Below are 24,487 nucleotides of genomic sequence, written 5' to 3'. Positions count from 1 at the left end.
AATAAAATAATTTTTATCTCCTTTATTTCGTTCATATAATAGTTTGCTAGTTTTGCATGTTTAGGGACACAAGTTAATGAGTCAATTATGATTTTCTAAAGTTTTAGACAAACCAAATTAAAAATACACCATCAAATACTTACTATAAGTATTCTAATAATCACTAAAAAGGATAGTGTCATTACTCCTACAAGTAATTTCCTAATGAAGATTATAAATTCTCGAAATGAATTTGTGAATGACATTTTAACAGCATATTGAATAGGGGTTAGATGCCGATTTTACGACATCTGTGTTAATTATTTAAGAGTTATAAGAGCATGCCCAACCATTGACCATTGGGGTTGGTTATTGGGAGAAAGAAACTGAAAAAAAATAATTAAAAAATGAAGAGAGAGAAAAACTTGGGGAAATTTTGCTAAAACCAGGTTATTTCTATAACCGATTATTTGCCTTTGGTTATGCAATAAAATATTGCAAGTGGATGGGTTTTTATGACTACCCATAATGACGTGGCACAAGAAGATTGTGACACTCATGTATTTAATCAATGGTTAATATATATATATATATATATATATATATATATATATATATATATATATATATATATATATATATATATATATATATATATATATATATATATATATATATATATATATATATGTATGTATGTATATATAAAATGAGCTCAATATTGAGATATTTTGAAACAATTTTTATGAAAGTGAATATTACTATCTTGTAAATCAAATTGTGTAGAGATGGAATATTTCATAATCCAATAGGAAAAAAAATCTACAAAATCTCAGAACTCATAACAACCCCAAAATAATTTAAATCTTCGACCTTACTATTCTAAGTTTCTAACCTTTCAATTGATCTCAACTCAGATTAAGATACAAATTTTCTACAATTTCTCGAATTATGGTTCAAAAAATCTCAATTTCTCAATTTTTGAATTATTGTGTATTTCTTAATTAACGGCTAATTACTTACTAATTAAATAATATAACGCATTAATTTTAAACATAGGTCATTTTATTTAATTAATGTATGCTAATAATAATTATTAGTTTTGATTGATTATTATCAAGTGCATTAATTATATATGAGAGAGATTGTGTGGTGGGGTTGGGTAAAAGTAGGAGAGAGAAAATGTAAAACCAAAAAGTTGTGGTTAACTATTGAGATATATTGGTTATTAAATGAATATAAGAGTTGTTATAGGTGAGGTGGAAGCTAGAGAAATTATTAAAATAAGTAATAACCACAATGGTTGTGGGCAACTATTGTGTTTGCTCTAAGGGTTTGAGCACGCATAGTTAAGTAAATATCAGTGTAAAGTATGTTTTTGGTAGATAGTGGAAAAAAGAATACAAAATTTAATTAAGGGAGTAAGCGTTAAGTTAAGATTTCATGGTATTGTATAAAAGGAAGTATTATGTACTGTATAAAAGGAAGTATTATGTATTGGTTAATGGTATTAGTAGGCATTGTGCTCAATTGCTCATAAGTGCCCTATCATTTCCTAGTTTGGATTATTCAATTTACTTCATTTCCGTCTTTCATTTCAACTTTAGATAGTCTTTCTCGACTCTTTAGTCTATAATCGGATACAAATCAATTTTACCTCTAATATGTCATTTTTTTTAGACCGGTTCAGCATTCGCCACCTAAACGGTAGGTTTTTACATGTTGGACAAGAAGTGGGCCCAGAAATCCTAAAGGACCCACAAATGTCAGAAAAAAGATAAAAATAACAGACAAATCCAATCCACCATACCATGAAAATTTCCATCACCCACCCCTATAAATAAACCAACAATCTCACCCTTTTTTACATCAACACTCTCTCTAACAACACCCACCAATCCGCCATTGCCACTCTCTCTCATTTTCTCTCTCCTCAAGAAATCCGCAACAATGGAGGAAGGTGGTAGTGGTAATAGTGGGTACGTTGACACAACCAAGGCAGATAGAGCAGTGTGGTTGATGAAATGCCCTTCTGTTGTTTCGCGCGCTCTTCAATCTTCCTCTGTTCCCAACGATTTACCTGTTGCTAAAGTTACCCTTTCCATTGATCCTCTTTGCTCTGACCCTGAAGACCCCTCTCGTCAGGTTTCGTTTCTCTCTCTTCCTGCATTGCCGCCATTTCTTAGGGTTCCTTGCATTATCTTTTTTTTTTTTTTTGATTTTGTAATTTCTTGCATTTTGGGAATTGTTTGATTTTATTTGAAATTTTGGTTCTAGGGTTTTGATGTGCGCTAATTTCTGGGCAAAGGGTAATGGGTGGGTTTATATTTCTTTGCATTTTTCTGGGTTCGTTTTTGTTTTATGAATAATTTCAATTGTAATGTGGGTTTTATGTTTTGATGAATTTTTCCAAGGGTGGCCGTTTTTGTAAAGATTGAGGAAGAAAAATTAGGTAAATGATGAATTGATGATGTTTATGTATATTTTCAAAGCAATTTTCTCACTTATTTTGATATGTGATTGTAATTAAGTGAAGTTGCATTAGTATTGTACTTAATGTTATGAAATGAACTATTATGATATAATGTTACATTGGTAGTGAAAGACGGTGTATGTTATGTATCAGAAGGACAATATATTCGTAACCCTCGTTGTAATTCTTATACAATTGGATATATGTTTTACATAAATTACATTTATTGTACTTATGAGAATATAGAGGGAACGATCGTTATCAAGAACGAGTAGTTGCGTACATTTGGACCTCTCTAAACCCGTACGACATTTGATGTTGCTTGGTTGATTGTGTACTCTGCATTTTGTGTGCTTTGTTGCGAAGTGGAGATGAATTATATTGCTTTGTTTGATGGAGGACATTTCGTCGTCCTTGTGTTGTTTCTTTTGTTGGGACCTTATATTATAAAATTATGTGCTTGGAGTTTGTTTGTGATTTGGGATTGTATATGGGCCCAAGAAATTTATTCAAGTTAGTCACTCACATGGGTTGCTATGGGTTGGTGTCATTGGAAATTTGATGATATAACAGCACCAAAATGTGTGCTGCCATTAACTGTTAAGCCTTCCGGTCTGTGGACTTGCAAACAAATGGTCAACTGGAATGAGATGGAAAACATTAGGATACTTAGTTTCTGGGATGATCGTAGGAACATGTATTTTGTATCAGATAATCTGTGCCGTGGAACCCCAAGCATACCGTGTTTATACTTTTGATTATTTTCTCCCCTTTTTGTGCAGTTTCTTGCAGTGTGATTCTGGGAGTATACTGTGTAATGTATTGGAGAGTATGATTCTTTGCTTGAGCTGATTAGATAAATAACTTTTAGACAGTATTGATAACATTACATTATTTATTGATGATTGTTGATTTCATAAACTTATAATATTTTAATAATGGAAAAGGAGTAGTCTTCATTCACTTAAGGAATCTACAATTTATCATTAGTCTAATCTTTATGTACAACAGTACACGTCCCCTAGGAAATTGTTGACATTATGTTTTAATCAGCTTATGGACGAGTTTTTACACCTTTTTCTTTATTCTAAAGAGTGTAGACACTGTGGGACCTGTTTTAGGAATCGAAGTTTATCAATTATCATTAGTCTAGTTGATGATACCTGTTCTATTTTATTAAGTATTTGGGCTTAGGAGTTCAGTTTTTATTATTCTAGTTGATACCTGCACCTGGTATTGTTTGACTATGCTATTAGTCCAATAGTATATTATAGAATTTTACTGACACTCAGAACAGGGGTTTTAGATTTTGTCCTCCGTTGCACATTGAGTTACTTAGGATACTCCTTTCTTCCACGGATGCATGGTTATGGTTCATTTTTTTCCGTTGTCAGTATACCCTGTTGTATAATCGAATTCTTAGTATTCCTACTCACTTTATATGTCTCCGCAGTCTCCATCCCAACTCGTATGTCACATATGATTGAGGGTCTGACAAGTCGAATTTAAATTCTTTAACTTTCTTCACTATCAACTTTTCAGGATTCTTGATTTGAGTATGGTATTGATGGAAAGTAAAACTTAAACTTACTAAACTACTAAAGTAGGAATGTGGTCTATTGTTTAGAGACGAAGAAAGTTTTAAAGAGTGAGTGACAAAATGAAAACTATAATTGGATAATATTCATTTGTATATTCAATTAAGCAGGTGAGGAGAATTCATGGGATTTCATATTTGTTTGTCTCCTTTGCTGTCATATTCTAAAATTTGATACATTGTTTATAATATGATCAGTTCACCATGGAATTGTCTGGCTCTAATTTGGGAAATGTGCCTAAGCGTTTCTCTATGGACATGTCTAAGGAAATTGTTCCGATGTCTGTCTTTTCAGAGAACCAAGGTGAGTACATAGGCTAATCTGTTTTACCTAATTTCTAGAGCATATTGGTGCTACTACAAACCAACCTTTTCCTGATTTGAAAAATACTATTTTGGCATTAATTTATGTGCTGTCTACTCTCTGCACAATGTCTTTTGTTTGTTTGGTTACAAATTTGTCATGTTCTGAAGTCTGAATACCATAAATTCTCTGTTATGAGGAAAATAATTGGGAAAATTCAGAATATATTTGCAAATTTTTGCCAATCATCAGAAACTTATGTTTATGGAGTAGAGTATGTATGCCTATGTTATTCTATGTGGGAGAATGTTCTTTTATTTAAGGTTTTTTTAATGAACATATTCTGCAGTTAGAGAACCGATTTGATGGAATACTTTAAGATTTATGATTTATTTCTATATTGTAATTCTGCTAAATGGCAGGTTGACCGTCTAAAAATTATCTGAAGATATCTAAGCTATAAATTTAGACTTAATTATCTCCTTTGAAATGAAATTAAAACATGTGAGGTTCCTTCCCACAGAAATTCGTAGTTTATAACATGATTTGTTTGATGTCTTGGCAGAAAGTTTAGCTTGTAAACCATTGCAAAAATAATTAAATAATTTTACTCTGTTGTTTTTGTATGCATGTCTTGTAATGTAGAATTGTATATAGGATGGTCAGAACAGCCATTATTATGTATCTGTTATGACCACTCTCCACTACTTACAGGGAAGATAAGTGTTGAAGGGAAAATTTTAGATAAATTTGACATGAAGCTTCACTATGATGCAATTGAGAGCTATGGTAAACTATGTCGTGAACGAACAAACAGATCCATGACGAAGACTAGACAGATTCAGGTCTTTGTAACTTCCTCTTTATTGATTGATCTAATTTTTTTCCCTATGCTCCTTATTAATCAACTCATTGGCTGATGTGCTGTTTACAAACCAGGTGATTGGCAATGACAGGCCTATAATACCTATGCCCGGGATCACTCATACTCAGGTTGAACAACTTCCTTCATGTAAATATTGTGCTGTTCCCTTTTTTTTTTTTTTTTTTGGTTACTTTTATTGCTTGTCATTTTATGTTAACAGATTGTTTCTTTTACAGGAGAAGAGGAAAGTGGTTGTTAAAGGATTTGAAACTAAGAGAACTAGGAGGGATCGAGGAGAGATGGAAGACATTATGTTCAAACTATTTGAACAGCAACCTAACTGGACACTTAAAGAGCTGGTCCAGAAGACAGATCAACCTGAGGTTTGTCTCTTGCTTAAATACCTAGATGTGGACGTACGCTTTCTTTCTTTTCTTACTGCCAGAAATGGTTTATATTAAAGTTTGTTTATTATGTGTTAGGTTCTCTATATTGATAAAACATTGATTTTTAGTATAACGCTTTTTATAGATTGTGTCCCGTTATATTAATGTCTTTTCTTTATTTAATTTTGGGATTCAACATATTATACTCTGGAGTACTATTCATGATATCTTGGCCAATTTCTCCCTTGAGTTGTGTTACTCTGGATGGGAGAAGTGCTGTGACCCCAGGCCATCAAGTTTTTATTTATACAAGTTTGCAAGGTCAAGGATTTATGCTTTTCAGTTTTTATTCAGGTTTCTGCTTTTCAAAAGAGTTGTATACAGATGCATGGGGCTTGGGACTCCTTGGAGCTGTTATAAGGGCACCTAACATAGGCCTATATATGTCTAATTTTAAAGAAAATTAAGCTGAGTACATTATATGGTGGATCTTCAGATAGCAGAACTGCAACTGTTTCAGTTGTATGTTGGATTTGCACTTCAGGGTTTTACCGTGTTAATTTTCTACTAAATCTTCCTATCTTAAATATTACGGAGTAAAATGTAAAAATTATACCACACAGTGAAATCTTTGACCTGGAATACAGAAAATGACTTCGATTTGTGAGAATCAACCGGATGTTAATGGTCAAATTACTTGGATTTTTATGCCTCTTGATAGTTAGGTGACATACCATAATCTTTTCTGACAATTATATATCAGCTCATGTGTTTACTCTTGTTTCTGTGCAGCAATTCATGAAAGATTTACTGAAAGACCTTTGTGTGTACAACAACAAAGGATCTAATCAAGGGAGCTATGAACTGAAACCAGAGTACAAGAGGTCTGCTGATGATTCGATTGGTTTGTAGGATGTTGAATTGTTGATATCTTCATTCACATTTTTTTTTTTTTTTTTTTTTTTTTGGCAATTAACTTCATTCACTATTAAAAGCAAAGTTTCATCTTAGTCTTTTGCACATATATGACTCAAACTGAAGAAAGATCTGTTTTTGATCGAAGCTGATGTCTGCATCGTTTTTGTGTACCGAATCTTCCAATGTTTTGTTTGCACATATTTTCTGCACTCTCAGGATAGTAAGGAAGATTAAAACATTAGTGTGTAACCTTTGGAAAGGAAGTGAACAGGTCTGATTGAGGCCATATTCATTTCTAAGCTAAAAACTTTTGATACTATGATATTTAGCCATTTTTTGTATATTTGTCAGAAAGTTTCATTTTTGCTTCTGAACTATTCTGTGCAGGACTGCAAATGCTTTTGGGTTCAATTTGTTTAAATTTAGTATGTTAATTTGATATGATGAGTTCAGTAATTCTAGTACAAGAAGAGTAATATAAAAAATAAAAAAAAAATTAAAAAAACCCAAGAAAATATGATTAATTTATTTCAAATTATCATAAGTTAGGTGTACTATGAACATATTTTTTTTGCTTGATATATTAGTTTTGCTTTTTTAAAATTCTCCAAAACTGATAAATTGAGCAAAAGTACCCTTGTATACATCTAACTCTAGGTATGCCCGGAAATTAGATAGAGGTACCGGCAACCTTGGCATTTTATTGACATGTGGAAATGTAGAATATAAATTGAATAATATTATGAAATACTACGTATATCTCAATATAATAAGTATAATTCATTAATTTGACAAAGTCTGTTATGCAATGGGAAATGAAAGATGCCCTGGCATGTGATGACAACTTGTTTTGGTAAGTGGTAGGAGTTTTATTTGACTCTATATTTAATTCAATCTACTTTTATCGTTACAGATATTCGTCAAACTTTAGCAATCATCTATATGCTCTGCCTCTGCTCCATCTTTCTGTCAAGATAAATACTTGTATTTATATCCTGCATGCTGGTGAGAACATTAGCCATTTTTATGGCTTTGATGTTTTAGTTTTAACAATATTTAACCTCATAAATGCACATTTGAAATTACTAATTTTGTTTAATAAAGTTTGTTCATTTCTTTTTTCAACGAAATTCTGTTCATTTCTAGATATAACTTCTACCAACTTTTAAACGCACTTGTTTCGCTTATTAAGTTAGTCTTAGAATTTTGTTTTAGAGGAAATAAGGTCTTGTTCACTTCACCTTAAAAAAATAATATTAAGGAAAAATAATTTCAGTTCAATAAAATTAAGTTCAGTTCAGCAAAAATAATTTCAATCCAATTAAAATAAGTTCAGTTTAGTAAAAATAATTTCAGTCCAGTAAAAAATCAGTAATTTCAAGGAAGAATCAGTAAAAATAATTTAAGTTCAGTAAAAAAAATTCAAGTTTTGTCAAAAAAAAAAAAAAAAAAAAAATCAAGTTCAACAAAAATAATTTCAATTCAGTAAAAATAATTTTAGTTCAGCAAAAATAAGGTGAAATGAACGGGGCCTAAGTCTTAGATTTTGGACAATAAGACCCTGTTCTTTTGAGTTGATGCGATCTGCTTTACTGAGTATTAAAAATCTGCTGACACTTGTTTTGCTCTGCTCTACTCAAAAGGTCAAAAGAATAGGGCCTAAATCTCTGATTTTTGGCAATAAGCTAAGTCTAAAATTGTATGTTACATTAAATACATTCAAACCATCTCAATTAACGCTTTTACAAGCATAGGTACAGTTTACTTCCTTTGAACTTTTAATATTGTAACATGGAATGGGACTTTGGAGATTACGTTTTTCAAAGCACAATTTAAAACATCAGATTGCTTTAATGATCAACAATACAGACTATACAATATTGATACTACGAAAGTATATATAGTGTGACAAATTTAACAAGAATCCGTGATCGGATTTTTCTTTACGTATAAACCACAATAAATTTAAAAAAGCGTGTATAAAAAGTCTAAAACATAATTGCAATATTATAGAACATAGATTTACTCATACTTAAATAATTTTACAAGATTACTCTTCTAATCTTATTCAACATATTGTCAGTTGTCAATGAAATGTCAAATGAAAGTGAATATTGGAGTGCACTGCACTATCCCAAATAAAGGAAATATACTTCAAAAAATATTGAATATTGTCATATTAAGAATTATTTCAAGAACATCAAGCAAAAGTCATGCTCATGCCCCGAATCAAGCCAAAGTCATGCATGATTCAAATAAAGTAAACTAAATTAATTACATACTCGATCAGCAATATTGTCATATCAAATCATAAAGAATCACATACTTCATACATATAGTATTTTTTTTTTTGAATTTTAAAAAAGGCTAAATCAAGCAACAATCAATTTTTGTGCATGTAATGGAGTGTCAATTTGGATACTTGCTCGATAATAAAATTAATAAAAAAAAAAATCCTTAGAAGCAAGAAAAATAGCATAATTTTGGAGAAAATAAGATCAAAAGTTGCACATTTATTATCACAAATTAATTGATCTTTACCAGGATTTTAATTCATTATTTCTTGCTAATCATTCAATCCATCATGAAATCAATAAATCTTCATCTACAACTCTCCCTTACCTCTTTTTTTTTTTTTTTTTTTAACAACCCATACATATTGAATATGAGTATTTGAACTTTTCAACATAGTGTGTTATGGAATTAGATAGCTAGTATGCCATTGAATTATAAAAGAGCTTTTTTTATTATAATGTTGAAACTGAAAACATTAGGAGATCCTACTCACGTGATGAGCTCCTAAATTCCTAATGCATCAAATGTAAGAATAGGAAATAAATCATAGTTGTTACAAGTTACAATGTCCATACTCCATATTATCACTAATTAAATGACGGGTGACTCACACTAGCTATTGAATCAAATACTGACAATAATATATTATTATGATCAATTTGCCATAAGATGTCCATAAATATTGTACCGTCACAAAAATTAGGTCATGTTCTTTTAAGTTTTTGGACAAGCAGTCAAGTAGAGCAAAGCAACTCAAAAGAATAATGACAATATAAAAATTAAAGCACATATGCATGAATGTAGAGAACAGAGAATATAGAAAATACAACTAAAAAAGCACACGTTTTTTTTAGTTAATAAAAGAAGACTAAGCAATAAAATTGACTTTAATTGTCATTTTATCAAAATCGTAGTTGGCGTGTGGGAAGCACGGCACTTCCCTTCTTCTTCCTACTTTCTCTCTCCTCAATTTCTTCATTCCTACCTAACCCAGAATTTATACTTACTCCTCTTATCTTCCAAATCCCATCCATTGATTCTTCTCCTTTATTCTTATTCTTTTTTCTTCCCTAATTTCATTAACCTTAGAAGGAATTTTAATTTTTCATTCCCATTGATTCGATTTCAGGTAATCCCTTAATTTCTGCTTTTTTTCATAGATTAGTGGGTTTGTTGTTATTTCAATTTCTGTTGATTTTTCTGGGTTTTTGTTCAATTTAATATGCAATAAGTAATTGGGTAGTCAATTTATTTATTTGGGTATTGGGTTTGTATTTGATTGTTATATTATCCCAATTTTTTAAAAAAAAAGTCAAAATAAAATCAGAATTATGATTTGTATGTATGTTATGTGATCTGGTCTTCTGGGTTTGGTTTGAATTTTTATTAATTGATGTTGACATATAATTTGTGTTGTTTATTGTGTTTTCGTGTTTGAGGATTTTCTGACCCTCAATTGATTTGATTTCTGAATTTTTATATTACGATATTTGAAGGTAATCTGGGTTATATGATGATTATGTTGAATTTTATTTTAGAGTCTTTTTTTATTTTTTAATTTTTTAATTTTATCAATTGTGATTGATCATTTTATTTGGAAAAATCTCAATCTTTATATATAAGGGAGAATTTGGAATTTTACATTTGATATCGAAAATTTTATAATTTTGGACATATAGTAATAAATTTTAATAAATTTATTTTTGGAGCATGTTACATGCTGTAGTAGAAAATTTACATTGCTTGAAGTTTATATGTTTTTCAATAGCCATTTATATTCAAATATCTTTGGTTCCTCATAGTTGAGAGCTTACACATCTGATCTTTTAGGTACCTAAAGTTCCATATGCTTCATTTTCAGCTACCTATTGATAGTGTCTTTTGTAATATGCGCTCAGCTTCCTTGTCAATCGATTCTTTCGTTTTATTATAGGAGTTACTGAAGTGCTTACTCTTTGATTCTGTTGATGGAATTGCCCAAGTGTTCAAATTCCATATGTGTAATGCAATTTAGCTAAGATCATTTCATTTATGACTTGGGTGCTTTTATTTAGTATCATCTACGAAGCGAATTCTCATTTTGTTTCTTGCACAATTTTAACCTTTTGTGCTACCTTTGTGTTTGCCTTTGGGTTTACTTGCATTTTTAGAATTGTGGCATGTCAATGTTACCTTTTGTGTTTGTTATCAATTGTGTATTTGTGTTGTTTAACTAAAATCTTGTATGGTTTTGGCCGTTGAGATAGATGGAGTTATTTCATTTCTTTTCCGAATTGATACTAGAAAAGGTCTAGAATTTACACATTGAATTGAGGATTTGTAGTCCGAAGCTGTTTTTCTCTTGTTTGCAATAATTAATTACATGATACTGCTTTGTGTTAGTGGATGCACCTTTTTTTTTCTTTTAATGCTGAAATTGCCTGATTAGTGATGGTCCTAGGAATGACTTAACTGCTGATCAAAACTTTTGTATTATTGTTACATATTAAGCCCATTTTTTTTAACATCTTTCCTGTATAATAAGATATGTAGTTCCTCAATTTTCGTTTCCTCTTTCACCAGCTGGATTACTGCGTTGGAGATATGGACTTTTGCTTCAGAGAATTAGCTGGGGAGTCACTTCCTTCAGACCAGGACATCCTTCGATGCCCATTTTTGAGGAATATTGATGCACCAACACATTTTTCTTTTTCATCTTCTCTGGCCTTACCTCTTCCTGTAAGTCACATGTTCATCAACAAGTTATGGAGCTATTTTTTACTTCCTCTATTCTTCAATAGTTGCTTTACTTTGACTGGACACACTTGCCAAGGCACACCTTTGATTACATGATACCTTATATTTGTAAACTCACAAAAAGGAAAAACGGATATAATTCTAGTTTGTGCTTAGGATTTAAAATCACACTACAGAGTCTAAAAGACATGTTCTTCCTCTATAAGCTTCTGTGACAATTGAATTTCTTCTGACATGCTGAACTCCCTGCCTTTGCTAAGGTGCGTGGAGGTGGGTCCAAAGGTCCAATTTTTGAAGATGGTCCCAATTTTGACATGGCATTCAGTCTATTCCATGGCCGTAATGGAGTTGTACCGCTTTCTGGGAGGTCACATTTGCGAACTGAGAATTTAGAGATTGATCCGTCTCCACCTAAGTTTAATCCTTTAGCTGCAAAGGCTGCCACCATCAGTCTTTCAGGATTTGGAGCCGGATGGCCCTTTAGTTTTGATGCATTCTCTCAGAAGTGGAAAAATCAGAAGAAAAAGTCTGAATCATCAAAGGTATTTTCCCGTAATTGCTATACTACTTCTACATCTCATTTGGTATAGGGAAGGTTATTGTGGTTGGGGATTTGAAGGGTTGGTTCTTCTCTATGGAACATTGCTTGTTTTAGGTCCATTTTCTGTCAATCTGTCCTGTTTTTGTGTTTTGGAGGGTGGGGTGGGTTGCTTATGATCTAGTTGTTTGTTTTGATACCATACATTGTACGGATTAGTTATTTTCACACCATGTGGGAATGACCATTCTGTCCTCATTAGCAAAGATTTTTTCCTACATCCTTTCCACTGTTATGTAACCCAACAATTTGATTTGCGCTTGCTACATTATCTACTGATTTTATATACTACAATTGATAAGCTTTAAACATTTGTACCTAGTGGGGGATCTTGATGTATGAATTATGAATCACTCATAGTACGCATCACAAATATTAAACTGTTTTATTCATTAAATGATGTTTTGAAATTATATTCTTGTTCAAATATCACTCTGCTGAACTTACATTTATATAATAGGGAAATGGAAAACACGAGGCATTGAGTAATGAGTGGCTGCAGTCAGGAAATTGTCCTATAGCCAAGTCGTATAGGGCTGTAAGCGGTGTTGTGCCATTGGTAGCAAAGGTCTTTAAACCTCCTCCTGGTGTGAAATTTGAGTGCCCACCAGCCATTGTTGCGGCTCGAGCAGCTCTTGCTCGAACTGCCTTGGCAAAGAACCTTCGGCCTCAACCATTGCCCACAAAAATGCTCGCAATTGGACTCCTGGGTATGGCAGCAAATGTCCCCTTGGGTATATGGAGAGAACACACCAAGAAGTTTTCGCCTGCTTGGTTTGCAGCTGTTCATGCAGCAGTTCCCTTCTTAGGAATGTTGAGGAAATGTGTCTTGATGCCTAAGACAGCTATGGCATTTACTATAGGAGCCTCAATACTGGGTCAAGTTATTGGGTCTAGGGCTGAGCGGTACCGTTTGAAGGCCAAAGCTGCAAAAGAATCTGCCATAACTGAAGTTACTGTTGGTGGGCCAAAAATGACGCCGGTGATCACAGTCAACAATAGCGGGCACTGTGGTGATATGGTGAAGTGGGACCCTCTTTCTATTCATGCCAGTGACCCTTCGCCATCAGCTGGTGTTTGCGCCTTCTAAGATTAGTCTCTGGCGAATCCAGAAATTGTATCCCTATCTGTGTTCTTGAAATAGTGCCGTATTTGTGCCTTAACTTGTATCATTATTCTTACTTGCCTGTACGATCTCCTGGCAAAGACCCTAATGGCGCTAATGTACGTCACTTTTTTCTTTTATGTGTGAAACAATTGAGTTTGATTGTCTGGATGAAGTTGAGTACTTGAAAATAAAATGGATTCGTGCTTCCTCTTCTATGTTATACCCTTGTTCTGTTGTGTTGAATTATGCCTTGATACGACTGTGATGCTATATTCGTTAACTAATATGGTGACTTTCAAACAATTGAATTTACATTGTTGCATCTTGTATGTATCAAGCTTAATATAAGACAGGAATGAAAACAATCGTTGATTCAATGCTGAAAGGTCGCTGACTCGCTGTCACTATTCATATCAATATCAACCATTGAATCATCAGTCATGTAGCCATTTATGCTATGACTTAATTTAGAAATATAACACTAATCTAGCTTGTTTGAGTTGTTTCCCTATAAATAGATCATATTAATCACAAATAATCTTTATATTATCCATGACCATTAAGAGTTGAAGATTTCAGCCTTTCGTAGACAATTGTACATCTTAATTATCCTAAAAGCATTTGATGACAATCAAACTATCTTCATCAATATGAATTTGCTTTTGACCTAACCATGCACTGTTGATTAAATTTATTTTTTATTTTATTTTTATTTTTATTTATTTTTTATTTTTTTTTGGGTGGACTTGGATCTTATGGTGTATCAAAATTTTAACATGCAATCAATGTAAATCTTTGAATTCACTAGATTTACACTTTTACGGCTATCAATTACACTCTTAATTTAACCGTTACTCTATAATTTAAGACATCGGTTAAACCAATAAAATTAGATAACGACTTAGGGCCTGTTCTTTTACGATTATTTTCAGTTTAGTTCAGTTCAGTTCAGCTTAATAAATTCAGTTTACTTCAGTTCAGCTCTTAAATTCTTTTGCTTATAAAATATTCAGTTCAGTTCAGCTCTAATATGTTCTGTTCAGTTCAATTCAATTCAACTGATAATGAAAACAGGCCCTTACACAATCATATCGAGTAATACTTCAAATTACTCGTAATTTCCAACTTAATTAGTACTACTTAGAAAATATACATGAAACTGCTAATTTTTCTTTTGAGAACACATGAAACAAATCTATTCATAATACGATGAAAGAGTGATTTCCTTACTAAAACAGAGCAGCAATGACGACGACAATCGGAATACCATGGCCTGATTTCAACGACGGTCTCACTTACAACGACGTCGTTTCCGCCTCTTCTTCAGGTTTTCTCTCTTCCACCTTAACCTGCAACTATACAATTCAACACCCTCTTCAATTTCATACTAACACTTTCTCTCTCCTCTTTTTTTTCTCTCTCTAGGTTTCACTCTCATCAATTTCTACTCCTCCAATTACTCTAGCTCAGCTCCATTGCAGGGGTATTTCTATAATTTTTTAAATTTTTTCTCCAATTTTTTCAATTTGTTGAAATTAATTCATTTATAATTGAATAATACTTAATGGGGTTGTTTTATTTTATTTGATAATTAAAGGGTTTAATTTATTTCAGTTGAATTTTCATGGTTTTATCTGATTTCTGATTGTTTCATGTGTTTCCTGGTTTAATCAGTTGGTTAAAGAGAATTCATAATGGACAAATTACGATTGATGGGGATACTGTTACTGATCCAGATACTGTTCTTAGGTCAGTATTAAGTCTTTCTTATGAGGCTTGTTTTATTTATGTGTATAGAGAGTTACAAAGAGCATAGACCGGACTTAACCCGTCACGGGTTCTATTTTAAGACTTTAACCAACTAAAATACGAGTACTAGACGATCAACAGTTAGATTATAACCCTCGGTTTGGTCAAAAGAATTGTAATTAAGAATAAATGTTAATATCTTTGATTATGCATTTTTAATAATTATTAAAATTTGATACTTTGAAATTAAGCATTAATATGGCTTTAACAATACCCCTTTATTGTTAATGTAATAATGTTTTACTCTGTATTATACTTGCATGTAAGAAAATTTGGTGAAAGTCTACAAACTTTTATCACACACAAGCAAGTGTAGACTTATTATGAATAATGGAGGGAGTATATGAATTATTTACTTAAAATCATAAAGGAAGTGTGAGGCTTGGTTTGGGAAATGCCAAATTGACAATTGTGAAGTTTGTAATTAAATGATGGGACTCGTGGAAGTATTAATTATTTTTCCCTTTTGTATAGATATATTTTTATTTTAAGTATTATAATTATCATTTACTGGATGTTAAATTTTGTAGAGTTGGTTCGAAGTTGGTTTATCATCGGCTTCCATGGAGTGAGCCCAAGACACCTTTCTTGCTCGAAGTGCTCTATGAAGATGGTGACATGGTAAATTTTCCTAATGCTAATAGTTGTAATGCTAATTGCATTTGATTTTTTTCATGTATTTCTTGTAATTTTTTTTGTAGTTTATTGATATTTGTGCGATAAGTATTGTTCTTTTGTGAAGAATATACATTTTTTTTATTTATAGATGGTGCTCTTGGGCAATTAAATATGCCCTTTATTGGTAATAAACTTGAGCTTTGTCAATTATGAATATATAAAGTACTCATTAAGACTTGCAGTGTATATACATTAGACAACTTTAGGTCACTCTCGATTTTGTTCATATTGGAAATTGAGCAAAGTTAATTGGAGTACCTTAAGTCTTTCAAAAAAAAAAAATTGGAGTACCATATGCATGGTGCTCTGAGGTATACGACATAAGTTGTGAAAAATATTATCTGTTAAATTGTTTAATAGGATGATAATACTTTTGAATAGTGCTAAGGTCTTTTTTTCTTAAGGATAGCTGTATAAAAATCTTTGGAAGTTAGAACTGAGTGCAAATTTGGAGAAGTTAATGTCTTAATGATACGTCAATCCAAAATGGAGGGCAATGCAAAAGGTTCAGATTTACTTGTTTAATTCAGATCAAAACCTAGACAAGCTTTTATAATTGGATCCGTTGTCAATTGCATGAGAGTTGATGATGAGAAAACCTTGCATTCATAATAGCCATTGATTCCTAAAGTTCTATGTATCCATAGTCTGAGCTTTCCAGTCAATCTTAGTAGATATTTATGCTGGCTTATATTTGGTGCTACATCACAGATTGCTATAAATAAGCCGTCTGGTTTGCAAGTTCTACCTGGAGGACTCTTCCAGCAGCGTACGGTTTTGACGCAGCTAAAGTGGCATGCAAACAAGAAAGGCAATTCAACACCAGGTCAACTTCATCCTGTTCCTGTTCACCGTCTAGGCAGGGGCACATCAGGTTAGCCTTCTTGTTGAATGGAGAACTTCAATAGGAAGTGTTGGTGAACAGGATTTTTAGTGGAATATTCTTTATCCATGATGTCAATGCATGAGTTGTTGAACGCTTGTTCTTATCATCTTGTTAATAGAACATGTTAGAGTATTATTTTTTTGGGTAATGTCTTAAGATTCACAGATTGCATTGAGTGAAGACAGATGCTGGAAGTAATTAATTTAAATTGCATTTGTGGTAAATGTAAGTTAATAAAAAAAATGAAAAAAAAAAAAGAGATAAGTTGATCCTACTTATTCTATTTGGTAGAAGTCAAGTTGCTTAAAGTGATAAATATGTTGTTATCTATATCTGTTTGTAAATAATGTATGGACAGGGTAAAAGTTCTTGAACTGTCCTACCGGAGCAAGAACCTCTATAAACTCAAAATTTTCATTAAAGAAGAGTGCTAATAATATATTTTGACTAATAATACTGAAATTCAATTACATTCCTGTACTAAACGATTTTGCTGCTATGATGTTATCTTATTCAGAATGGTTTCTGTATATATCTCTGCATTGTGCTTACTTTTATACTTGTACTTGGAGATTCTTTCCTTGGTGAGTGAAAATTACTGTTTGGAATTTATTAAAACTTATTTATCATGTGGTGATTGATTCTATGACAGGTGTATTGCTTTGTGCAAAGACGAAGAGTGCTAAGGCTCTCCTTGCAGCATATTTTGCTGATGGGACATCATTGGTGAGAGGAAACAGGCTAGTAAAAATGACTACTTTGATACTATTTGTCCATAATTTCTGTAAGCTTGTCTCACTAATAAGTTGCTCCACCCCGGTCAAAAAGCCCACTTTGTGATTCTCTATGGCTTCAAGGCCTTCAACAACTCAGTAGTTGTTGATTAAGTGACCTAGAAATTGCTATTAACTTAAAATCATAATTTGATCACTCTGTAAGAGTACATGAGATCTTGATAAGGTTTACGTCACTAAGTTTTATACATGCTCTGGTTTGGTTCTGTGGACTTGTGGGGGATAAAATTATATACTTCTGTGTGCCATTGGTAATTGTTGAACGTACAGTTTTGTGAAAACAAAAATCATTGATATGCATATTCTCATAACAGTTAGTTTGTTGTTTATGCTAAATTTACTATGTTAGTGCTTGAATAGCTTTCATAGAAGGCTTACTGTTTTTTCTGACCTGATTAGAAGCATATTGCAAAGATGTTTCTGGGATCTTTTAAAAAGACCTTACTACATCAGTGATCTGTTGGCTTACAGCTCTTGCTTGATTGATGATTGAGGATCCGTTGGTTACAAGAGGATCTCTTTAGATCAGCTGGTGTATATTACTATATTTTGTAATGTTAAAGATGAATATTGTGGCTTGCAGCTCTTGTGTGATTGATGACTGAGGATCCATTGGTTTGAGATTCATGAAAGTCTGACATATCTTGGGGCTTAAGCATATAGTTAGATGTTCATAAAACAATAAAAGGATGTGCATGTCTGAAGTGAAATGTTTAAAGCAGTATCTGTAGCTCCAGGTATGAGCTTGAAGAGAAAGGAACTTTGGGAAATTATTAGTAGACAAAAGCCCAGTTGCTGTCCGATTCCTTGTGGCACTTCTGGACAATATCATTTGATCATTACTTGTGTTATATTATTGTTAGTTATAGTATTGCTATAGATTTTATTCTTTTAATAACTGTTTTTAATCTTTTGAATTGTGGTTTTAGATCATTGATTGTTCAAATTACGTTTGATACATTGCAGAGAGATAGACTCAGAGAATGAAGTAGAACGAAGGATAACCAAAACATATCGGGCACTAGTCAAGGGGATTATAGACACGAATGAGGTATTCCAGGGAAATGGAAAAAAAAAAAAAAAAAAAAAAAACTTTCTATTTGGATTTTTATACAACTTTTTTACCCTGGGAGTAAACCATAAGCTGGCAACCATTTAACCTTGGACTAAATGAATTGACAGGTTCTGATTAACCAGCCAATTGGAATTATACGATATCCTGGGGTTGCTAAGGGTCTATATGTTGCACTGCCCTCAGGTTATTTTCTATCTAAATTCAACTTTTGTGCCTATATCATTTTAGTACTCTTAGAGGCCTTAGAGCACAATGGTGTAAGGCTACCATGATATTTTTATATTTTTTGGCATGTATTGTGAATACTTCGTATCATACAATAATTAAATTTGCAACTTTAAAGCTTAACCTTGAAGCTCATCTCTAATAAGTTAGAGATCTCTAAGTATGATTCACTACCTTCATATGTTACTATACTTTTTTTCATGCCAGGGAATGTTTGAATAAATTAGCAATACCGATTAGCTTGTACCTTTTGAGTAGCTGATAGCTGTTGAAACAGAGGGTGGCTGTTTACTCGAAGCTGTTAAAAGAATATTAGCTTGGCAAAGTAGGTGTTGGAATAGAAATATACAATAAAGGTCACATGGGTAAAATTTTTGTAAATTTATATCACATGGCTATTTACGAGGCATTTCCAATCAATTTTGTAAATTTTGACCTCAATTCAAACCCATAAGGCAAAAATGACCCCCCAAAACCTCTAAAGAGCATTATTTGGCACAGAAAACGAAGTTTTTTTAAAAGAAATGTTACATTTAACGATTTTCTTAATGAAAAGTGTTCAATGATGGTGAAATCTTTTTTATTTGTTTTTTTGTCTTTTTTGGGTGGCATTTTAAAATGATTTTTTTATTTTATGGGTGGTAATTTCAAAAAGTGGGTTATTTGTGGGTGGTAAAAAACAAAACTTCCTTATATTAATGCATGTCTTTTATTTGCTTCAAATGAAAATGCATGTCTCTTATTAATTTTTTAGATGCATCACTTTTAAAATCACGGAGAGTAGAGAGATAGAGAGAAAGAAAAAAGAGGACCCATGTGATGTGAGAGAGATAAAGAGAATTAAGCGCATAGAGCAATAATGGAACAACGATGATCAATCTGAACACACAATAAGCTCATCGTGCTCTCACTGCACACATGCTTTTCAATACACTGACATGCTCATTTAACTGCAAACATAAAGAACATGTCATGCAATTTAAAAGAGCATGCCCAATATAAAGTCTTGTGATGAAACATTTCTTAAAATATAGATCTCTTTGCTGAAGCATGACTGCTACTTTTTATTTTACAGACATTTTATGTTCTAGTATGATACTCTCTCGCTTCCATTTCAAGTGATATGGGGTTTTTTTTTTCCTTCTTTGATTTTGCAAATTATATGAGATAATGGTAATAAGTAGTAAATGAAAGTAAAAGCTTCCTGTGTTGAAAATTATGACTTTAAAATTATGGGCATTTCTTTGAATGAATAAATGGCATTTGGAAATTAATTCAGTTTCGGTCTTATGAATAACTATTAAATAGCTAGCCAAATCACACTAATGCAATTTCATTCACCCTGTCTTTCCTCTATCTTACTTCAGAGTTGGTTCCCAAGAAAATGCAAGAAGGCTGAATTCACTCGGGATTTTTCCGAAGCCTTTTGCCTTAAAGGTGGCCGGTCTTCCCTCCCTGATCTCGGGCTTTATGTCTTTCAAAAGAACCGTCTGCAAAATTAATTTTGTTACATAAAAATAGAATGGGATAGAAAGAGTAGTAGTTTTTTTTATACTAGATGTTCCAGAATAATCCATCTAACGAACAGCTATAAGACAATATTCTTATTCTGTAATCAGTACTTTGTGTGCCACAGGAGAGGAGGTGAAAGAGAGAATAAAAGTTCCATGTAGAGTTTACTAAAAGAAATTTATGGATGCATAATCTTATTATTATTATTATTATTATTTTTTACCTTTTTTCAACTAGGTAAACCAGCCCTAAGCAAAGTCAGGGTTCTTAAACGAGATCTTGAGAAAGACCAGACACTGGTGCAGGTACTATGCTCACCACTATTTTCTACAAGCACCTGTGACTTACCTTTATATCTGAAAATTTGAATTTATCCGACGCTGTTGGTTGTCTAGATGCCTTGTTTTATGGTTCCCTAAAGCATTTCCAATGCTGGAAAGCTACTTTTGTTAGAAGCTCTATGTACTGTTGCTCTACTAATATAATGGGAAGTGTTTCTGTTTTGCTGGTCCACAAAGCGTGATGAGGGTGGTTGGCTAAAGAATTATGTGCAAGTATGAGCATGTTGCTTGTGTATCCTCTTATAGGGCAGGGCCTTTTGGCTTTCAATATGATTATGATATATGGAGTGTCTCATACCTGCAACTAGAGAGAGAGAGCATTTGTTAAATAGAATAAAAGGACATGCAGGCCACGTTATTTACCAAATCTAATAACTGTAAACCTGACTCTTTAGCTTTGTGAAGACGGACTATGTAAAGACTTTTTCCATCAAAGTTGACTATTCTCGTTTCAACTTTGCATCAGGAAGCTTTCCACTATTCTCATTTATGCTTCCTTGAACAGGTTGAGATACAGTCAGGAAGGCCTCACCAAATCCGTATTCATCTATCCCTGATAGGGTATCCACTGTTAGGTAAACTTTTGATTATATCTCCAAGGTATTATTATATATTTGATCAATACTCCAATGTCCGGTGTTCTTAGTCAATGAATGTAATTTCCTTTCCATGCTGTACAAAATCTGATGCAAATGATCTAACAATCCAGAACTATTGAAGCACATGTTGGTTATTCAGTGATTCATAATATCCTTGATATTTAGTAGAATTGACACAAGTATGGAGTATTCCCATAGTGCAATTACAAATTTATGACATCTATTGATAAACTCTTCATACTTCTATGCCTTTTCCCGACCCATTTTATCTAATTCTATTAATCTATAGATGTTGCAACCAACTAAAAGTCTAAAAGGTCCCTTTTTGTGTTAGCATACTGTAATTTGTATCTCTGTAGCTCTTTACTCTTTTGCCCCTTCCCCTCTATGCTTTGGCTCCCAAAAAATTTTAATGGTTTTACTTGTAGCCACCTTTTGTATTGTTGTCCCTCTTTGTGAAATGTTAATTTTTAGGAGTTTTTGGATAAGACTTGACTTTTTTCGGCTGGTCATGGGCAAAGCTGATTTTACGTGGAGCAGACCCCGAAAACTTCACAAGACTGACTTTTCAGAGTCTTTCAAGAATTGATACTGCAAATAGCTGAGATATCCGTTTAGGCTTTTTTTTTTTTTTTTTTTTCCCCTTGTAGATAACACCATTACTAATATATCTGTTTATGTGAGTGGATAATGAAATGGATTATATGATATTACTTTGTAGAGTTTGTTTCCACTTAGTAAATATTGCTTTATACCATAGTCGTTTTTAACATTTCAGGTGATCCTCTTTATGTTGCTGGTGGTCAACCAGAGTGTTTTGATTCGGAGCTTGTTGAGGAGGACTTTGCAGAAGATGGGTATTGAAATTCTGGATCTCTTTTACTTTCTCATGTTTAATCTGTTGAACAAAGCATGCAACTTGTGGGGGGATAATGAATAAATACGTAGGCAGGTTTTTGCTAATAATCTTGTTGACCTCTGGGAGATGGAGACTGCATGGCTAACAAGTTGCCAATAAGCAGTATTACAGTTTACAATTTTACATGTTGTAGCCTTCTCTGTGTGTGGCCTTTTTCTTTCATGATGCTTCCAACTTCTAAGGCAGCTTCTGTTATACTCCTTCACATCCAAATTTAAAATCATATTGAAATATTCCCATAAATCCTTACTAAAAGTTGCATTAAACACCTTTTAAGTGAACAATTTTTTCTGATCACTGCCCATTACATGTTAGCCTTCAATATAAATTCATTGAAGTTGATTAAATTGATCAGATGTTTTCTAGATTATAAATTGCAGAAGGCCTCCCCAAATTCTATTTATCCAAAAGAAAAACAAAAAAGATTGATGTGCAAGATTGGGGAAACAAGGGGAGTTTTGTTGTTTATATTTTACTAAAATCTCTGAATTCAATGTAATTACAATTAGTTAACTTTTGGTAATGTTAATGGGTGATGTTGGAAAAAAAAAAAGCCCCGTGAAGGGTGCATTTGACTATTGATTTTTAGTTAGTAGTGTGATTAAGTAATGAAGCTTCACTTCAGGGTTTTTCGTGCAGATTTTCCTATATTTCACTTTATACTATCACCTTCTATTTAAAAAACGTTGTTCTAGGAGTACAAGGTAAGTGTAGGAAACCCTTGCCTCAAGGAAGACTTACACTATAATCAGTTTGTAATTAGCAATAGAAGGTGAGGCATTTTATAATACCAATATGATATTAACTTGTTTTAATCGAATTCTTGTGATGTGTGGAAATGGTAACAACTTTGTATCTTGGATTAGAAAAGTATGTCATCAGACTGACTCACATATGCTTACTCATTCAATGTACTAGTAGCTGTATGCAGATTACAGGCCATGGGAGGTGTTTTTATTGTCTTTGCATTTGTGAATTTATTTATCTTGAATGAACTTTACTATATGCAGAGGGTATCAACGGCCTACAAAACCTGTTCCCGGGGACTGTGGTTATCACTTGCACGCACATGAAGTGATTCTATCCCACCCTACTACAAATGAGGTAATTATAAGATTATTGCATTTTTGCGTTCTATTCTCATCCTCATCTAAGCTCACTTAGTATTGTTTTATGATGATGAGTCTGTTTCATTTACATGCTCTGGAATGAAAGCGATAACAATATTTTCTTTGACCATAGACACATTAACAACAGCATATCTATAACAGAAATGAGTAATGACAACTTTTTTTTTTATTTTTTATTTTGACTGGGGAGAAATGACAACTTAAAAGCGAAAATGTGAGGGAACAAATTTTATAAATTAAAGCAATAGATCAATATTTTTGCTTAGGAATCTCATGTTATTTATTATTGTTTTTATATCAACAAGATATGCATATAAAGATGGCATTAAAGTTAGTTTGGTCAATTCAAAGAATTTTTATGAAGAAAGGGTTATTTGGTGACTGAAGAATAATAGAGAGTAATCTTGCTGGTTTTAAACGTTTCCACTAAATTTCTGGGTTCCTGGTTGGAAACAGGAAACATAACCTTAACAAGATTATGCATGAATCAACTGGCAGATGTTGAAATCGGACACTTACCTCTCGAAAATATAATTGCTTGTATTTATTGCACATCATAGTCACAAAGCCTTTAATTGACAATGTCGTTTTACCTCCCAATACAAACCTGTGTCATTATTCAAAAGAACGACGGTATGCTGATGTTTAGCGTCTGCCATAAAAACAACATTCAGCTCAACTCATCTCAGCTTCTGCCATAAGAACAACATTTATCTTTAAGTCATCTCTCCCCCTTCCCTCTTCTCCCAGATAAGCGATAGCAGACTTTGGAAGCCAACATAAATTAAGTCTGTTATGTATTTACAAATCACGTTATCTGACTAGGACTCTTGTAAGTTAGAAGTGCTATGTTCATGTATAGATAGCACAGAGAAACATCTTATGTAACTCTACTTGCTCAGCCTAATGACTTACAAATACTCTCTATTTACCTCCGAGTATCTTACTGCATTTTGAGCTTGATGACTTGTGATAGTGTGTTGATACTTCTATTTCCAAGTTCCAATCCCCATTGCCGTGAGATCAATTGTCATGTTTTCAATAATTGCAGGTTCTGAAGATCATTGCACCACTGCCATCTATGCTAAAATTAAAGGGAGAATAGTAGTTGAGGAAGTCGATGACAATATAGTTTTATCCGTTTAATGTATTGTGTGTTAAATTTACTAGTTAGTGTTAAATATTGTTTAATTTCTTTGATTTTTTAGTCAATGTACCAGTTCAAATTCTCTAGTCGAAGTTGATTAAATGGATGATTCA

At 32.7% G+C, this 24,487-nt stretch overlaps 3 protein-coding genes across 3 annotated transcripts; all 3 read left to right on the top strand.

The window, feature by feature from the left end:
• Positions 1 to 1,832: 1,832 nt before the first annotated feature.
• LOC145594898 (uncharacterized) lies at positions 1,833 to 6,804 on the top strand. The gene is made up of 6 exons (XM_081651246.1): positions 1,833 to 2,124; positions 4,248 to 4,353; positions 5,068 to 5,198; positions 5,293 to 5,346; positions 5,455 to 5,601; positions 6,397 to 6,804. The coding sequence occupies exons 1-6, from the start codon at positions 1,930 to 1,932 to the stop codon at positions 6,514 to 6,516; spliced, it is 753 nt and encodes a 250-aa protein (XP_081507372.1). The 5' UTR covers positions 1,833 to 1,929; the 3' UTR covers positions 6,517 to 6,804.
• Positions 6,805 to 9,720: 2,916 nt separating this feature from the next.
• Positions 9,721 to 13,479, top strand: LOC145594698 (uncharacterized). Its single transcript, XM_081651033.1, has 4 exons — positions 9,721 to 9,946; positions 11,380 to 11,535; positions 11,814 to 12,095; positions 12,612 to 13,479. Exons 2-4 carry the CDS (start codon positions 11,401 to 11,403, stop codon positions 13,239 to 13,241), a joined length of 1,047 nt encoding a protein of 348 aa, XP_081507159.1. The 5' UTR covers positions 9,721 to 9,946; positions 11,380 to 11,400; the 3' UTR covers positions 13,242 to 13,479.
• Positions 13,480 to 14,419: 940 nt separating this feature from the next.
• On the top strand, positions 14,420 to 24,460 carry LOC145594697 (RNA pseudouridine synthase 5-like). The gene is made up of 13 exons (XM_081651032.1): positions 14,420 to 14,586; positions 14,685 to 14,742; positions 14,934 to 15,008; positions 15,599 to 15,689; positions 16,458 to 16,620; positions 17,285 to 17,372; positions 18,393 to 18,477; positions 18,609 to 18,684; positions 20,476 to 20,543; positions 21,085 to 21,154; positions 21,957 to 22,035; positions 23,108 to 23,201; positions 24,279 to 24,460. The coding sequence occupies exons 1-13, from the start codon at positions 14,505 to 14,507 to the stop codon at positions 24,330 to 24,332; spliced, it is 1,083 nt and encodes a 360-aa protein (XP_081507158.1). The 5' UTR covers positions 14,420 to 14,504; the 3' UTR covers positions 24,333 to 24,460.
• The last annotated feature ends 27 nt before the right edge of the window (positions 24,461 to 24,487 follow it).

This window comes from Chenopodium album, chromosome 19, assembly GCF_948465745.1.
Source record: "Chenopodium album chromosome 19, dcCheAlbu1.1, whole genome shotgun sequence".
NCBI lineage: Eukaryota > Viridiplantae > Streptophyta > Magnoliopsida > Caryophyllales > Amaranthaceae > Chenopodium > Chenopodium album.
This window is presented reverse-complemented; position numbering and strand designations above follow the sequence as displayed.

Coding starts and splice junctions, on each gene's coding strand:
- LOC145594697 (XM_081651032.1), top strand. CDS start 14,505: ATGACGACGACAATCGGAATACCATGGCCTGATTTCAACGACGGTCTC. Junction 15,690..16,457: donor TCTATGAAGATGGTGACATG/GTAAATTTTCCT, acceptor GCTACATCACAG/ATTGCTATAAATAAGCCGTC. Junction 21,155..21,956: donor GATAGGGTATCCACTGTTAG/GTAAACTTTTGA, acceptor TTAACATTTCAG/GTGATCCTCTTTATGTTGCT.
- LOC145594898 (XM_081651246.1), top strand. CDS start 1,930: ATGGAGGAAGGTGGTAGTGGTAATAGTGGGTACGTTGACACAACCAAG. Junction 5,347..5,454: donor CCGGGATCACTCATACTCAG/GTTGAACAACTT, acceptor TTTCTTTTACAG/GAGAAGAGGAAAGTGGTTGT. Junction 5,602..6,396: donor AGAAGACAGATCAACCTGAG/GTTTGTCTCTTG, acceptor GTTTCTGTGCAG/CAATTCATGAAAGATTTACT.
- LOC145594698 (XM_081651033.1), top strand. CDS start 11,401: ATGGACTTTTGCTTCAGAGAATTAGCTGGGGAGTCACTTCCTTCAGAC. Junction 11,536..11,813: donor CTCTGGCCTTACCTCTTCCT/GTAAGTCACATG, acceptor GCCTTTGCTAAG/GTGCGTGGAGGTGGGTCCAA. Junction 12,096..12,611: donor AAAAGTCTGAATCATCAAAG/GTATTTTCCCGT, acceptor TTTATATAATAG/GGAAATGGAAAACACGAGGC.